The sequence below is a fragment of the Neophocaena asiaeorientalis genome, unplaced genomic scaffold, assembly GCF_003031525.2.
Source record: "Neophocaena asiaeorientalis asiaeorientalis breed wild unplaced genomic scaffold, Neophocaena_asiaeorientalis_V1.1 scaffold216, whole genome shotgun sequence".
Classification (NCBI taxonomy): Eukaryota; Metazoa; Chordata; class Mammalia; order Artiodactyla; family Phocoenidae; genus Neophocaena; species Neophocaena asiaeorientalis.
In genome coordinates, this window is record NW_020175825.1 from 451,710 (window position 1) to 467,368 (window position 15,659).

The 15,659-nt window shown below is 40.2% G+C and overlaps 2 protein-coding genes across 4 annotated transcripts in view; one reads left to right on the forward strand and one right to left on the reverse strand.

Annotated features, from left to right (window-relative positions):
• LOC112391317 (translation initiation factor IF-2-like) overlaps positions 1-8,291 on the reverse strand; it is a 58,128-nt gene extending 49,837 nt beyond the window's left edge. Inside the window, exons 1-4 of the mRNA XM_024732643.1 lie at positions 8,210-8,291; positions 7,832-8,143; positions 6,734-7,614; positions 3,074-3,268 (exon numbers count right to left, since the gene is read on the reverse strand). Coding sequence (XP_024588411.1) covers positions 6,932-7,614; positions 7,832-8,143; positions 8,210-8,291 — 1,077 coding nt within the window. The 3' untranslated portion in view covers positions 3,074-3,268; positions 6,734-6,931. The remainder of the gene's footprint in view (positions 1-3,073; positions 3,269-6,733; positions 7,615-7,831; positions 8,144-8,209) is intronic.
• The window catches only part of HECTD1 (HECT domain E3 ubiquitin protein ligase 1), a 93,083-nt gene continuing 84,680 nt past the window's right edge, over positions 7,257-15,659 (forward strand). The window contains exons 1-2 of one of the 3 annotated variants that reach the window (XM_024732645.1): positions 7,257-7,607; positions 8,940-9,214. In XM_024732645.1, the coding sequence (XP_024588413.1) occupies positions 9,075-9,214 (140 nt within the window). In that variant the 5' untranslated portion in view covers positions 7,257-7,607; positions 8,940-9,074. The remainder of the gene's footprint in view (positions 7,608-8,939; positions 9,215-15,659) is intronic. The other 2 variants (XM_024732644.1, XM_024732646.1) reach the window with 2 other exon arrangements.

Genomic DNA, 15,659 nt, shown 5'->3' on the forward strand with positions numbered 1-15,659 from the left:
TTTAACTAAGTTATAAAGTACTTATTATGCACCTGAGCATGCTAATGAAGAGTAACAACCTTTTTTTTTTAGCCTTGGAGAAAGAACAACTAACTAGGAACATAAAACACACAACTTTTACAACTATTATTTGTTTTCTGTCTTCATTACCAAGGGACATATGATGGATAGAGTGAATCTTGTAAATAATTGTCAAAATTTTAGAATATATGTATAAATATATCATTTTTGAAATCTTTAGAAAAGAAGAATGATTCCTAGAAGACAGCAATACTAAGAATTAGTCATCTCAAGCTAAACTTACTATCTTATTTTTTTAACTTTCAATTTTGAAATAAATTGAAAAAATTAAAAAAAAAATTTTTGCAAAAAAAAAATTGCAAAAAAAAAATAAAAAGACTTCCTATATATATCCTTTACCCAACTTCCCCAAATGTTATTATTGGGATGTCATAGTTGAAATAAGTGGATTTCAAGAAGGCAATTGACAACATTTCCTTTAAAATCTTGGATACAAATATGTTCATTCTGTACTACAAGACGCAATTTTGGTTTTCATTTTCTTAGTATTGTCACTTTTTGAAAAAAAAGTATGTTAAAATTCTTATTGCTAAGAAGGATGTAAGTGGGTCAGGTGATAAATACTGTTAGGTAAAGTCATAGTTACCTGAACAACTACATCAAGAGAATGTTACTTAATGCATAAAAAACTGCTTGGTGAAAGGTTTGTGACACACCAGTGCCTTTGTTTTGGCCAAGTTCTGTCGCACCTTTATCTAATCAACTATTAACAAAGAATTTGGAAGGATGGCTGATACATTTCACTACCCAATTGGGATTCAAAGAGATTGCCACAGGATGCAGCACTGATGCAGAATCAACAAGACGAAATTTAATAAGTCTAAACATTAAGGACAAAAACATTAACCGCTAAATTAAAAGACTGAAGAAAAGCTGGCTTGGCAGTTCAGGTAGCAAGAAGTAAGGGCTTTAGTTTACTGCAGACTCTGTATGAGCCTAAAGAGTGATGTGACTACCACCCTCCCAACCCAATGCAACAGAAGACTACTCCTCTGTCCTGGTCTGACCACCTTTAAAGCACAGTTTTAGACTTAGGAATAAGTTAAACAATTTTAGGAGAAACTGGACCATGACCAAGGAGGGTAAAGCTGTTGAAGGAACTAGACTTACTTTGCCTGGGGAAAAAAGGACGTGGAATCATGACTGCTGTCTTTAATTGTGGTGACCTGTCCCATGGAAGAGGGAGCAGACCTAGCATGCCATATTAGAGAGCACAACTAATAATGTAATTAATATTAATAGCTGGCACTTTTGAGTGTTTAATATGTGGTAGGCATTTACATGCATTATCTTGTTTATATATTTATTCTATGAGGGGTTAGTTTCTATTATTATCTTAGGCTTATAGATTAGGAAAACAAAACTCGGGCCAAGGCAACATAGTACATCAAAGTAGCTAATGTCCATAATGAATTAATACTTGTAATATATTTAGAAGAGTGTTAGGACATGATAAGTGCCTAAGAAAATTAAGCAGCAATAATAATAATGATAGTGTCATTATAATTATATTTAAATATTATTATTATTGTATTGACTTGGGTCAGTGGTTCTCAGCCTTGGCTACACATTAGAATGACTTTAAAAAATACTGATGTCCGAGGACTTCCTTGGTGGTCCAGTGGGTAAGACTCCACGCTCCCAATGCAGGGGGCCTGGGTTTGATTCCTGGTCAGGGAACTAGATCCCGCATACATGCCGTAACTAAGATGTCTGCATGCCACAACAAAGACCCCACAAGCCGCAACTAAGACCCAGTGCAGCCAAAATAAATAAATAAACATTTTTAAAAAAATACTGATGTCCGGATCCTACCTTCAGAGAACCTGACTGAAGGGGTCTGAGATATGACCTGATCATCTGACATTTTAAAAGTTCCCCAGGTGAAGAAAACATTCACAAAGACACATCTGATAAAGACTACTATCAGAATATACAAAGAACACTTACAGTTCAACAAGAAAATGAACAATATGCTTAAAAAATGGGCAACAGATCTGAACAGACACCTCATCAAAGAAGATATACAGGTAGCAAATAAGTATATGAAAAGATGCTCCACATCACATGCCATTAGGGAATTGAAAATTAAAACAATAATATGATACCACTACACACCTATTAGAATGGGCAAAATCCAAAACACTGACAATAGCAAATGCTGACGAGAATGTTGGGCAACAGGAACTCTCATTCACTGCTTATGGAAATCAAAATGGAGGGGAATTCCCTGGAGGTCCAGTGGTTAGGACTTGGCACTCTTGATCCCTGGTCAGGGAACTAAGATCCCACAAGCTATGCAGCTCAGCAAAAAAAAAAAAGAAATTCAAAATGGTATAGCTACTTTGGAAGACAGTTTGGCAGTTTCTTACAAAAGTAAACATATTCTTGGGCTTCCCTGGTGGCGCAGTGGTTGAGAGTCCACCTGCCGATGCAGGGGACATGGGTTCATGCCCCAGTCTGGGAAGATCCCACATGCCACGGAGCAGCTAGTCCCGTGAGCCATGGCCGCTGAGCCTGCGCGTCCGGAGCCTGTGCTCCGCAACGGGAGAGGCCACAACAGTGAGGGGCCCGCGTACCGAAAAATAAATAAATACATAAATAAAATAAAAAGTAAACATATTCTTGTGGGAGGGAGGGAGAATTAGATGAAGGTAGTCAAAAGGTACAAACTTCCAGTTACAAGAAAAATATGTACTAGGGATGTCATTTATGACATAACAATAATTAACACTGCTGAACGTTATAAATGAAAGTTGTTAACAGAGTAAATCCTAAGAGTTCTCATCACAAGGAAAAAATAATTTTTAACCTATTTCTTTAATGTGGTATCTATATGAGATGATGGATGATCACTAAACCTACTGTGGTAATCATTTCATGACATATGTGAGTCAAATAATTATGTTGTATACATCTTAAGCTTATACAGTGCGGTATGTCAATTATATCTCAGTAAAACTGGAAGGAAAAAAAACAAACATATTCTTACCATACAATCCAGAAATTACGGTCCTTAGAATTCATCCAAATGAGTTGAAAACTTACGTCCATGTAAAAATTTGCACCTGGATGTTTACAGAAGCTTATTTTTATTACCCAAACTTGGAAGCATCCAAGATGTCCTTCAGTAGGTAGATAGATAAATAAACTTTGGTACATCCGGACAACAGAATATTATTCAGCCCTAAAAAGAAATGAGCTATTAAGCCATGAAAAGACATGAAAGAACATTAAATGCATATTACTAAGTGAAAGAAACCGACATGAAAAGGCTATATACTATATGATTTCAACTATATAACATTCTGGATAAGGTAAAATAACAGACAAGGTAAAAAGATTAGTGGTTGCTAGGAGCTAGGGGTGAATGGGATGAATACATAGAGCACAGGTGATTTTTAGGCCTGTGAAACTATTCTATAATGATGGATATGTGTGATGATATATTTGTCAAAATCCGTAGACTATACACCACCAAAAGTGAACTCTAATGTGAACTATGGACTTTGAGTGATAATGATGTGTCAACCTAGGTTCGTTAATTGTAACAAATGTACTATCCTGTGGGGGATTTTGACAGTTGTGCATGTATAGGGGCAGGAGGTGTATGGGAATTCTCTGTATTTTCGGCTCAACTTTACTGCGAACCTAAACTGCTCTAAAAAAATAGTCTATTAAAAAAAAAAGTGCCCCAAGTGACTCTAATGTGCAGCTAAGGTTGAAAATTACTGGTCTAGGTTCTTTGCATACGCAATCTCCTTCAACTCTTCTAATGTTCATCCAATTATGTAGCTGTTGTCATCCTTTTTTTACATATGAGGAAACTGAGGTTTGGAGGGATCAAATAATTTATCCAAGTTCACCCAGGTAGTAAAATGGGAACAGGGTTTCAGATATTGGTCAGCCAGCTTCTACCACACCACTTTTTAATAATTGGAGCTAATAGATCGGGGTAAAATGCATTGCCTCATGAAATAATCATTTCCCAACACTGGAAATATCATAGAAAAGGCTGGATAACAAGTCAGGGATGGCACAAATTACTACATTTTTTTTCTTCAGTACGAGGGAAGACAGAGTAGGTTATCTTTAACATTCCTTCAGACTCTTAAGAGCCCGAAGAGTTGAAGGCCTGAGTTTCAGAAAGAGACCGGTCCCTGAGGAGGTATGAGACCCTGAGTAAGTCACCTAACTTTTCTCAGCTTTTCCTCTTATATAAAGATAATACCAAAAAATAATAATAATAATAATACCGACGCTGTTAGATCATTTTTATATATATAATAAAATTATATATGATGATTAAATAATAATATATGTAAAAGTCTCTTGCTAACTGTAAAGCTTCATAGAAATCAATTTTAACTTAAGGTGTTTAATCATCCCAAAACCTGGTTTGCATTACAGCACTCCTTTGTTTAAAATGTCCAAAAGCTCCCCATCACCCAAAGAACAACACTGTTCACCCAATGTTCAGACTCCTTAGCACAAGACCCTTAGCTAATTGATTCCAATTAACCTCAATGTTCTCTTCCAGCCACTACCTCCACCCTAGGTTCCAGCCAAATTAATTTCCTACTCTTCCAAAATGACTGATTACATTCTTTCATATTCAGAGCCTCTCAGAAATTGAGGAAAGCCACAGACATCCCCATTTCCAGTTAAAAGTTCAAGAAATGCCCAGACATTTTTTGTAGTGTATTTGAAATGTTTACAGCTAACAATGCTTTCGATACATAAAAAACTTAGTGTCATATAATTGTGTTATTCATAAGATTTTAAAAATTACTTCATTGTAACGCCAATCAGTGGGATAAGAGTTTAAATTTGAATGAACGTCTTCCTTTTTGATCTTGTTGAACGGTTCCAGCTGTGTATATACTGAAGCTCCTTCATGAAAGTGGGGCCTATACCAAAAGGCAGCCTGTTCCCTCTCCTCCCCCAAGAGGAGTCCTCTCCACATCTCTATGCCTCTCCACGTGGTCTTCGTAATGTTTGGCCAGCTCCAAACATGGTTCACACATTATTTTTGAAGCCTTCCAAGATATCATTACCTCCCTGATGGTCCCAGTGTACCTGACAATATTATGTAGTAAGTATGATCATGGAGCCAGACACAGTGGATGTGAATACATCTACCTTCCTCTAGACTTTTATAGTTTATTGAAGATGATGTCTGTGACTTACTCACTGTACCTTACACTGCCTGGCACATAGCAATTCTTAAAGTTCATTATTCTTAGATTTTGACATCAAGGTGAAATATTAACATGTAAATATATCCTGGTTTCTTGGGACATATATTCAAGCACGGTCAGTTGCCTTCATCTGGGTCTCCTGTTTTCTGCAGGGCTTTATTCCTTTCCTTTAATGCTCTTTTTCCGGGATCTCATTTCAATTAAAAAATGATTCAATAATAAAATCACAAAAAAGGTCAGCATTTTTGGATAAGGTTTCTTTAAAGTATACTACAGCCATTAATTTTCCAGGTAGGAAGTGGGTGGTATAAATAGAGATGGTGAGGGAATAAAGGAAACTATACCTTTATATAATTATTTAAATTCTGAACTATTTTTTAAAAAAGTATTTTAAAGATTTCTTCTCCATTCTTATTGCCAGAAACTAGGCCCTTTCTCTCTCCACTACTGTAGGATTTTAGCAATCTCCCAGTTAATCTCCTTGTCTAGGTAGCTCCTTTTAGCCATTCTGGACACTCTTGCCCTATACATCTTTGTAAGACTTTTATAATTTTTCCAGTCAATGTTCTAGTCCAGAACTTGTTAGCTTCCTCAGCCTAAATTCTGCATCCCACACATTTAAGTCCCCGCTTACTTTAGCTCCTATCTTCTATATCATTGCTTAATGCCGGTTTTTGCTTGGGGCACAGGTCCTCTTTCCTTTGTTTCAGAACAGATCAGGCTTTGCCTGTATTCTTACTCCTCCCTTGAAGTGTTCACATTCTACCCATTCTTCAAGTCCAAAAGGAATGCCACTTCCTCCTTGAAGATTTTCCTGGCAGCTCCAAATCACATTCATAGCTCACAAATAATTATTCTCATGTGCTGTACCTGGGACAAGATAGTGGAATCCTCCACTCTTTTCTCTTAATTTGACCTATTAACAGGAGACCTGGGAACACTTACCTGCTACAATGGGACATGTACCTATAGATATCTGAGGTGCAAATCTGTAATTTCCAAAATACTAGTTCTTCAAGCATATGTAGCAGCTTCTCTGATGGCTTAAAGGAACACGACTCAAATACTACCATGTAATACTCATTTTCGTTTAAAATATGAAAAAGTGATAGTACAGTGGGTGTACGGGGCATGGGTTTATTTATCTCACAAACCAATGGATTCATTTCTTGATTAAAAAAAAGCTATATTCACATTTCCAATTAATTACATCCTAAATGTCTCCAAGCCCGTCCCATAAGCAGGCATATTTTGTTTTCAACGCGTGTGAAATAAAACGTTTGAAGGTAATAATAATAGACATATTGGAGACTACAACGCAGAGAAAGAACTCAAAAGCACACTCGAGGAGCTGCTTCTACTGGGGACGCCACTGGGCCTGATTCACGCTTTTGGGAGCCGCAGTGCTCTCTCTCATCTGTACAATGGAGAGGATACTCGACAATATTTACCTCCCAGGGTGGTGGTGAAAGTTCTCCTTTCTGGTGAACTGCCGGGCGGTTTGCCTACCGAATGGAGGCGCTTTTCTTCCCCCGACGCACTTCCGTGCGCGAGGAGGGATGACCAGCCGAGAGCAGGGGAAGCTCGTGGCGGAGGTCACCTGGGCCGCAGCTTTGACGGGCGGCGTCGGGGCCTTCAGCTGGAGCACGTCAAATGTGTACACACCGTGCAAAACACGCTGAGCGTGCGTGCACCCGTGTGCGCGGGGTGCTGGGAGTGCGCTCGGATTGACAGCAAAGCGTGAAGGCGCACGGCGTACGACAGAAAAGCGACAGCCGACGAGGCCGAAGGAGTCCGAGGCCCCGGTAGCGGCGACGACGCGTCCGGTCGCCCGTCGCCCCGGCTAGGCGCCCCAGCGCTGTGGGCCGACTGGTCTCCGCAGCGCCCCACGTGGCGGCCGGCAGGGTCGAGCGGGGAAAGCATATTTGCTCCGCCTCCGCCGCGCACGGTTGCCCTCCGCAGCCCGCCCGGCTCTCACCCGACCCTCCACCCATCCCCCTCCCGGATCGCGATGGACGCTGCATCCCCCAGCCGCCGCCGCCGGCAGCACCACGCGGGGCTCTGAGCAGCTGCAGGGCCTGAGGAGACGCGTGCCGAAGACGGGACGTGAGCTGGCGGCCGCCGGTCTGGGGAACCTCTCGCTTCCCTGTCACCAGGTCCTGGCGGAGGAAGGGGAGGGACGAGACGCGGCTTTTCCTGTGCCGCCTGCCCGGCTCGACCTGCGCGGCCTGCAGCTTCCTGGGAACTCGAGGGCCGCGGCCGGGCCTTGCTCTGCCCGCGGCCTGCTTGGAGCTGGACCGGGGTGGTTTGGGACGACAGGCCCGGGTAAGAGCTTGAGGGAAGGGGAGGCGGGAGCGCCTTGGGCGGTCGGAAAGGCCAGGCGTGGTGCAGGCATCTGGGATGCACGGCCGCGGGCCGGGAGCGAGACCCCGGACCCTGGTGAGGTCGGTGGGGCTGCCGCCGACTCACCCGCTTAGCCCCTTTGTTCCCCTCCTCCGGCCCTGCCCGCGTAGGGACCCGGCTTCTCCGAGCTGGAGCTCATGGCTGGCCCCCCTTGTCCTTGAGAAGGGTTCGCCGCCCGGCGGGGCCAGGGACGTCCCGCCGGGCCTCGGAGTTACGGGCGCCGCTCCCGGGAGACCCGTCGCCCTGCCCGCCCCGGCGGCCTCCTCTCAGGCAGAGAGGCTTGCTGCTCCTCCTCCCAAACTTCCCCTCCTCCTCGACACAGGTACCTAACTTAGCCGGGTTTGGTGCCGGAAAACCAGAGCGCGGTGCCTGCGCCGCCCGATGCGGAGTCGGCTGGGCCCGGAGTGTTGGGTCATCCCTGCAGATCGCCGCCTTTGGGTGCCCAGCGGGACCTGCCGCTGGATTTATACACCTGCAGCTGGGTTACGTGGGACCCAAAGCTGTCCTTCCGTCAGGGCGCTTACGAGCTTTTGTAATGCTTATTGGGGCTGCTTCTCCGATGTTGTTGCTGCTGTCGTTGTTGTTGTTTTTAACTAACTGCCCCATTCTGTGGGGCTGGGGAAGGAGGACCGTAGATTGGCCTATGTTCTGATCCGTAACGTGTTAGTCCATTGCGCTTACTTTTAGCATTTCTTTTTAAACTTTTAAGAACAGTTGTCAAGACTGCCAAAATTCCTAATCAAGTCTTTATTCATAGATAGATCTTGTATCTAATTATCATTTGTATTTGGACATCTTAGGAAAAGCAGTAAATAAATTGAGAAGTCAGTAGAATTTATGAAATTGGAGGGAATTTTAAAGTAGAAACTTAATTTGGGGGGGAATTGGATCAAAGTGCTTAGTCTCCTTAAAATACTGAATCTAACCCTTATCAGAAGATCGGTTTTGGGTGGAGGAAGGGGAAAGAAGTTTGCTGGAAAAAAAAAAAAAAGAACCTTTTTAGTAAGGTGTTGTTTGCTTTTTGGCGCAGACGTTAGTGATAAGCAGTAGTGGGATCCGAAGCTTGTTTGATTGTCTTTGACAAAGACGGCTCTGGTTTCCAGTTAAGCAGCAACCTAATCAGCTTATACTCTTGTGCAAAACTGGTTTTTATTTAGTACAATGTATGAAGTTAAACCCGAGGAATAAGGAAAGTTGAAAAACTGCATTAAGCACGCTTTCGAAACATACTTATGAGTCTTTTCTAATTCCTAGGAGGACACCACAAAAATTTGGCTCTAGCCGATGTAAAAGAAAAAAATTTTAAACCCACGCTGATCAGTCCTGGACATTTAGAGGACTTTTTGCCTTTACTTTTAAAATTTGAGCAAAGAAGCTTTTAAAAACAACATGGCAGACGTGGATCCAGATACATTGCTGGAATGGCTACAGATGGGACAGGGAGATGAAAGGGACATGCAACTAATAGCCCTTGAACAGCTATGCATGCTGCTTTTGATGTCTGACAACGTGGATCGTTGTTTTGAAACGTAAGTACATCCCTTCATCATCTTCCTTTGGGGTTGCTGTAGGGACATCTACATAACATGTTTTCAACCATTTGCTGATTTCAGTTTGTGTAGAATTTTGTTTAGTGAGTTTTAAAACTATCTTTTAAAAAGTTCTTGCAGTTTTCCATTTACACTTTCCTGAGAAATAAAAATTGGTAGGTGAACTAACTCTAGTAATGATAATTGTGATGACACAAATGCATGTTTATTGGATGAATAGGAATTAGGGAATACTGATTTTAACCCATAGCTTGATTGATTCAATTTCAAAACATGTTATGAGCTGGGAGAATACAAATACTTCTTTAAAGGTGGCTATTTCTGTATCAAGTAATTGGCTTAAATTGACATGAAAATGCAGATGATAATGAACATATGTTCCCAATTGCCCTTTCTTCATTGGTGTTAAGTCTTAGGACACTGTACCTTTTTTTTGGGTGGGGGGGGCAGTGCCACATGGCTTGCAGGATCTTAGTTCCCCCCCAGGAACTGAACCCAGGCTACTGCAGTGAAAGTGCTGAGTCCTAACCACTGGACCTTCAGGGAATTCCCTGTACTTTGTTAAGCATATCATTGCTTTGTAAATTTCAGTTTGGAGAGGGTATAAATTGGATGTTAACCATATAGCATACTTTTCGGAATAGTAGAAACAGACTTTGATGTTTGGAGAGTTTAAGCAGTTTTATTCAGAGGTTGTGTAGAATTTGTGCAAAAATGCAAAGGAATCAGTACTAGACTGGCCATTAATGCCATGTTTTTCCTCTTATGTGATACCCAGTTAGATTAACTGTTCTTCTGAATGCTGAACACGTTTGGTTTTCATTGTTTATTTTACATTTATATTTACAATTTTGAATTCCGGTGATAAGTAAATGAAAACTCAGATGCTTCTATATTTGTTCTAATGCCGTTTTGAAGTAATTAGTAGAAAATGTTTGAGATGTTGACATAAAATTTGGTGTAATTATCTTAATTTCTTTGAGGTGAGAATAAAGGCTGAATTACTAAATTGACAAAGCATTTTTAATCATCTTCATTTTTGAATGATTAATGAAGATGAATTAATAAATAAATAGTTAATAATTCTTAGTTGTAAATCCCATTGAGACAGTACTATTATGATAAAAATCCTTATGAGCAAAGTTCCCAAATCACAGTCTGTTAGTGACTCCTTTATTTCAAGTAGTTATTGTTATTGGCAAACTTTGAGAACATAATAATTTTGCTGCTCTGTTAACTCTTGTTTTGGTCAGATTCATAGAAAAGTGAAATAGGTTTTTGAACATTCATAGATTTCATTAGAGGGTTTTCATTGACCTGAGAATTATTTTTGGTATTTTAAAAAGTAAGCATACCTACCAGTCAAATCAACTATCATGTCTTCCATTAAGTAGTAACATATAGTAGAGGTGTTTGTAATGGCATTTTTTAGAAGTGTTATTATATTGAAACAATTTTAAAGGAAATTTTAATTTATTTAAAAAATTTTTTACTTTATAAATTTATTTATTTTATTTTTGACTGCGTCGGGTCTTCGTTGCTGTGCATGGGCTTTCTCAGGTTGCGGCGAGCGGGGGCTACTCTTCATTGCATGGAGGTACCATGGATGATTCAGGTTACAATGGATGATGATGCCGTTCAGTGAGAAAGAACACTGGAAGAGGACCATGTTTTTGTTTTTTGTTTTTGTTTTTTGGGGGTTTTTGGCCACGCCTCATGGCTTGTGGGATCTTAGTTCCCCAACCAGGGATTGAACCTGGGCCCCTGAAGTGAAAGCACCAAGTTCTAACCATTGGACTGCCAAGGAACTCCCATGTTTTGAGGGGCTGAGATCATGAGTGTGGGTGTGGCTAGATTCTCATATCTGGTTTGCATTTATTGTGTTGCATTATGTTGTTTTGACTGAAATATATGAAAAAAAACTCATCCCCCCATAGATGTAGCTGGAAAAGGGAGGAATGTTGTAATGATATTTTGTGTGTAATTATGGATATTCATCTTTGATATCATATGAAACTGAGGGGGGAGTGTAGTTTCTTTTTTTTTTAATTAATTTTTATTGGAGTATAGTTGCTTTACAATGTTGTGTTAGTTTCTGCTGTACAGCAGAGTGAGTCAGCTATACGTCCACTCCTTTTTGGATTTCCTTCCCATTTGGGTCACCACAGAGCATTGAGTAGAGTTCCCTGTGCTATACAGTAGTTTCTCATTAGCTATCTATTTTATGCATAGTAGTGTATAGGCAAGTGATAGTTTCTGAAGGGTTAGTTATAATGTGGGTTCTGAAATATCAGTGAACTTGTCATACTCTTGTACATTAAAATCTGTTGGTCTCTCTGGTACTTTGAATGGGTTGGTTTTTAAAAAAATATTTATTTATTCTTTTGGCTGTGCCAGGTCTTAGTTGTGGCACGCAGGATCTTTAGTTGTGGCATGTGGGATCTAGTTCCCTGAGCAGGGATTGAACCCAGGCCCCCTGCATTGGGAGTACGGAGCCTTAGCCACTGGACTACCAGGGAGGTCCCTGAGTGGGTTTTTTTAAACCCATGTTTAAGTTTGAAAGATCATGCACTGGTCATGTGAAAAGTATTGGTCTGCTGAGTTATACAGATATTCCTAATGTTGCCATATGTCATTCTACAGTATCACAAACTCACATTTGTTATTGCGACTACTAATCTCATCAGAAAGGTCTTTAAATATTGAGAAGCTCTGTCAAGCTCCTGGTGGCAGGTACAAGTTGTGATTTTTGCTTGAAAGCTTGAATGTTATCATTGGCAACAAATACTGTCAGTTGTTTTTCCTTGAAGTGAAAGGCTTACTTGGTTAATTTTTGAGAAAATGTTTGCCAGATATCCAAGTCTGAATAACCACAATTTGCCTGAAGTTCTTTCAAGTAAAAATGATGTTGCATGAAAAAAAGTGGCTAGTTCAGCTCTCCAACAGTTGTACAAGTACTCTTCCTGTGCAGAAGTGCTTTATGCTTACTTTCCATTTCCTTAAGTAGGATAGTAAAAAGATATGTATTCAAGGGTTGAGGTTTAGTAAAATAAATAATTTTTCCCTCCATGCTAGAGCTTGGCAGTGAAGAATACCATACCATTACTAGTGGTACAGTTTAGTGCCGCTGCCTTGATTCATGCTAAAGCACCAGCAGTTTTATCCACCATTGCTTTTGCATCATTAGTGCACGTCAACGCAGGGAAGAGAGGGATTAAAGAAGAGAAAGAATTATGTTGCATACTCGTGAGAGGTCAAGTAGGGTGAAGACTAAAAGGTGTCCTTTGGATTTAGCAACATTTCCAAGATCATTGATCTTTTTTCTTTTTAATAAGTTTATTTGTTTTATTTATTTTTGGCTGCATTGGGTCTTCATTGCTGCGCGCAGGCTTTCTCTAGTTGCGGTGAGCGGGGGCCACTCTTCGTTGCAGTGTGCGGGCTTCTCATTGCGGTGGCTTCTCTTGTTGCGGAGCACAGGCTCTAGAGTGCAGACTCAGTAGTTGTGGTGTACGGGCTTAGTTGCACCACGGCATGTGTCCGGACCAGGGCTTGAACCTGTGTCCCCTGCATCGGCAAGTGGATTCTTAACCACCGTGCAACCAGGGAAGTCCCAAGATCATTGATCTTAATGAGAGCTGAGTGGAGTGGCTTGAGGGCCAGATTTGAATGAGTTGAAGAAAGAAATGGAGACAGGGAGTATGGAAAAATTTTTGAGAAGTTGTATTGGAATGGGAGTGTGGGGCTTTTTCTTTTAGAGGTCAGAGAGTTAGTAGAGAAAAAAAAAAGTTAGGAGAGAGAATGGATAATTCATAGTATAAGGATTCTGAGAAACTGGGAGTAATGTGCATAATGTGAATCACGTGGGGATCTTGTTAACATTGCAGATTCTGATTCAGTTGGTATGGTGTGGTGCCTGATATTCTGCATTCCTAGTATGCTCTCAGATAATGCTGAAGTTGTTGGTTGGAAAATCCCACCTTGAGTATTAAAGCTTTGGTCCACTGGTGGAGAGATAGATTTAAGGTAGTGTGTTCCTTGTTGTAACACAGGAAAGAGGAAGATGTTTTAGGTTTTTTTTTTTTTTTTTTTTTGGTACGGCCTCTCACTGTGGTGGCCTCTCCCGTTGCGGAGCACAGGCTCCAGACGCACAGGCTCAGCGGCCGTGGCTCATGGGCCCAGCCGCTCTGCGGCATGTGGAATCTTCCCGGACCGGGGCACGAACCCGTGTCCTCTGCATCAGCAGGCAGACTCTCAACCACTGCGCCACCAGGGAAGCCCGATGTTTCAGGTTTGATGGTAAAAAGTTGAAGGGATTTCTGTCTGATGACGTCTGTTTTCTCCCTGAAGTAGGAGATTGAAAACAATGGTACTATCTAGGATTGGTATGGGGAGATGATTATGTTCATGCAGTGCTTGTAGCTTCATAGCAGATATCCCTGCCTATAAGCTAACTATACGCAGAGTTCCAGTCTTAAAATATTTTTATGGTCTTTTTTTCCCCAGCTTTATTGAGGTATAATTGACTATAGTCTAAAAATACTGATTTGACCGTATTATTCCTCTTTACAAAATCTTTTGTGTTCTTTACCTAGTGAATAAAATTTAAATGCCTTCAAATACCTCTGCTGCATCTCATGCATACATACTATTACTTTTGTTTTTCCATTGCTAACATATTGCTATTGTACAGTAGCTAATATCCAGATATTGAAGAAATTCTTTATATTGTGCCTGTTTTCCATAGTCCTTAAAATGCTTATAGAAAGTACTTTTGGAGTCAAACTGGTTGAGGAGTCTCCTGGAGGAAGAGCATCGTGTTCTTCTCTAAAGGAGAAACAGTGCTCGCATCGATATGTATTGATGTTTTTTCTACCCACTTGCATTAATGTACCTGCCTTTTCCATATTTTCTTCTACCCAGCGTCAGAGTAATAGGGAAGTGAAATTACTTTTTTTTATCCTGCAGCTGAGCCTTCCCTGCACAGAGAATGCTCATTGTATCAAACACATATAATCCTGAAAAGTTAGATAAGTGAATTTCTGTAAACAGAGTAGCTGTATATGTGCTTTTCAGTGGACAGTAGAGAGAAGTGCTGGAAGATGAGAAGCATGCTCTGTCAGTGCTCTAGGGGGCTCATAGATAATGAGCTTCAGTGAGCTTTCATTTTGTTTTCAAAGTGTCTGTCACCTTAAAAATGTAAAAAACAAAACACTCTTCTAGTTTACAGCGATATATATGTATACTTTGCATAGTACTTGTTGACCGTGTCATTAGATCTTTTAATTCCTCAGAGCCCAGCACTGTTATTCTCATCTTTGTATCCTACCCCCAACACTTAGCACAGTGCTTGGCACCAAAAGGCATTCAGTAAGGGACTTCCCTGGTGGTCCAGTAGTTAAGACTCCACGCTTCCACTGCAGGGGACACACACGGTAGGTTCGATCCCTGGTTGGAGAACTAAGATCCCACATGCCGCAGAGTGTGGCCAAAAAACCCAAAAACAAACAAACAAAACAAAAGGCATTAAACAAATAAATATTTGTTGAACGAATTGTCAGTTTTGTGTGTGTATTTTAATTGGAGAAAAACAAGTCTACATATTGGAATTTGACTTACTTCTTTTTCTTTGAGAGGGAAGGCTGTAATTTTTAACTGTATGCCAAGAGTTATTATAAGTTAAGCAATACAGAGTCAAGGCTGGGGGCAGGGGCAAGAATGGAATAAAAGATAAAATGGATCAAAAGATGTTATTTATTATCTTCAAGAAACAAAATTTATTAATCTTTTACAGTTAAAATTTTTAGTGTTTTTTTTTTTAGTAAATGAAGTGCTCAATTTAGTGACTATATTCAGTAAAATATCACCACGATAGATAACTTCCTTTATCTAAAAGAAGTTAAATTTCTTTATATTGTAAATCTTCTGAAATCTTGGTCCAAGTCATATAGTCTGGAAAAAGCATATGGTAGTAATAGTATAGAAACGATTACAGTTCCTAAGAGAAATTCTTTCTCTTTGTAACCTCATGAAACTTTTTTTGCTCTTGTTTTAAGTTACTTATCTCTGTTTCCATTAGGGAAAGATTCTTTCATCATTGCAGGTAGCATTTTGGAAACTATTGCTTAAATTGGATTCATCTGAACATTCTACTAAATCTCATTTGTGTGGTTGACTGATCTGACAGTTCTGTAGAGATTGAGTGATCTTAAAGTTTCCTAATTAGGACACCTTTGTGTCTATAAATTGGTATTATAGTATAGTACTGGGTTTAATATGTAAAAATAATTTCTACCTATGATGTAAGAAGTAAATATTTAGCAAGTTTAAAAGTTTTAATAATCCTTTAATTGTGATGCATCTATTTGTGCCATAGATTTGTTCTTTTAGCACTATTCAGGGAGGACTGTGATTATTATATGTATGC